Source organism: Monopterus albus, unplaced genomic scaffold (genome assembly GCF_001952655.1).
Source record: "Monopterus albus unplaced genomic scaffold, M_albus_1.0 scaffold93.1, whole genome shotgun sequence".
NCBI classification, from domain to species: domain Eukaryota; kingdom Metazoa; phylum Chordata; class Actinopteri; order Synbranchiformes; family Synbranchidae; genus Monopterus; species Monopterus albus.
Genome location: NW_018127973.1, coordinates 1,613,463 through 1,615,369, shown reverse-complemented (window position 1 = coordinate 1,615,369; position 1,907 = coordinate 1,613,463). Strand labels below are relative to the sequence as shown.

The window sequence follows — 1,907 nt, the reverse complement described above, 5'->3', positions numbered from 1 at the left end:
AGTGTTTTCTCCTAATTACTTGTGAAGAGTACATTATGGTTGCTTTTGAAAGTTAAGCTCGGCTGGTTTCAGTTATTGGGTTTTTGTATTGTTGTCTGAGGACTGTTGAGGGACTTTTGTTGGACAGCTTGTAAGGTTTAAGAGAACTGTCTGAATTTTTGTGTTACCACATACAGTATCTCCAGTTACAAGCTTGATGTCTCTTGCCCATGCTCTTATGTTCTATGTCAAGATCTAGTTTGCTTTGCCTCTGCGTCTGCCAAAGTGTTCATCTGTTTAGCCACAGTTTTCTTAGCCACTAATAAAGCCCCGTTATCTCATTACATCTCTGTTGCTTTGGTTCTGTATTTGGGTCCAAAATTATACACAAACCTCGACAGGTCTGAACAAAGTCTGCACTTTTTAGATTGAGCCACTTCTTATTCAAGAACTGCTTTTTGTGTACTAATGTTAGCATTCTGTCCCACCAGGTGTGGCCCACTGTGAGAGAAAGGTCTCACGATGCAGCAGTCTGAAGAACCTGACACTAGATGACCTTCTTAAGGTTGCCAATAGCCTACCAGGGGTCAAAGTTCGGCAAGAGGATGTCCAAACTGTGGTCTCTACCTGCCGGCCCAGACAGTACATTCTGCAGCTGCTTCACCTTTGGAAGACAGCAAACTATGACCTGGATCTAGTCAAAGGTCTATCTCACAGTCTGAGGGTGCTGCGCAGCCAGGGGGCACCACGCAATCTGCTGAAAGGCCTGAAGAAAATCAGTCGCATCATAGAAACCAGCTCCGCACACAAGCTGTATGAGAAAATGTTTTTAACTATGCTTCAGGATGAGTCATGTTTTAAGGCTCATAAGCCCTTAAATTAATAGGAAAATGGGAAATACAAATAGGAACACATGCAGTCTAAAGCATAAAATGACACCAATGCATGTGCAAACAGTGAAAAGTGGTTGGATGGAAATTTTAGAGTGAGACTTTTTTCAAGCTGTTTCAAGTCATTGACGTCACTGTTGTGCAAAAACAGATTTTTCTTTAAACTGTCTCAAGACCTCTCAGTCATGAGCTCTATTATGAGATGGAAGGCTTCTATACAGTAATGTAAATTTTATGTAGCTAAATTACAAGAACTAAATTATACTTGTTTAAGCTGCACAAGCTTTACATTTATAGAACTTAATGTAGGCATGGGGAAACAATCTGTTTTACGAAAGGAAAACTCATAAAGAGGTGTGTAAACAGAATAATCACATACATATTGTGCTGATTATGTTTGGGTCTCACTGATTCACTGTTCCACAAAATTATTTTTATACAGGCCACACCACCACACCGCTTTATAGAAATCATTTGTAGAAACATTTTTCCTTTACTTGACAGTACTTAGTAGAGTGAGAAAGAAAATATCAGGAAAGAGAGAAAGGTCCTGATGAGAGATACTCCACCCTTAGGCCACCAGGACATTTGAGAACTGTTTGGGTGGAGTGGAAATACTAATTTCTTCTTACAGACAGGGTGTTACACATTGCATCAAATGACACACACACCTTGTCCTGATACTTCCTAAAAGCTTTACACCATTTAGCAGTTAAGTCTGATATTCTGTTTCTGACTAATACAAGTTGGAAGTTGTTTTGACCTTTTAAACAGAGGTTTGACAAACTGTCCACCCACACAAAAATCGGTTCCTTTGTGAACACTATAAAGTGAACTGACACACTTTGGCAGACGTGAGAGCACGCATATCATCAGAATGGTGAGTGTTCTGTATTAAAATATTTGATGAGTTTAAGATGATACGAGCAAAGACAGAGAGAGATGATGATAAACAGACTTTAGATGATTTTAAACAAAGATAAGAAGAATTGAGAAGGAAATTAGGCAAATTATCATTAAATAGAGATGCAGTCTAGA

At 39.1% G+C, this 1,907-nt stretch overlaps 1 protein-coding gene across 1 annotated transcript in view; it reads left to right on the top strand.

Moving 5' to 3' along the window:
• Positions 1 to 862, top strand: part of LOC109964871 (tumor necrosis factor receptor superfamily member 11B) — a 25,932-nt gene extending 25,070 nt beyond the window's left edge. Inside the window, exons 5-6 of the mRNA XM_020608442.1 lie at positions 233 to 254; positions 455 to 862. Of these exons, the coding sequence (XP_020464098.1) occupies positions 233 to 254; positions 455 to 862 (430 nt within the window). The remainder of the gene's footprint in view (positions 1 to 232; positions 255 to 454) is intronic.
• The last annotated feature ends 1,045 nt before the right edge of the window (positions 863 to 1,907 follow it).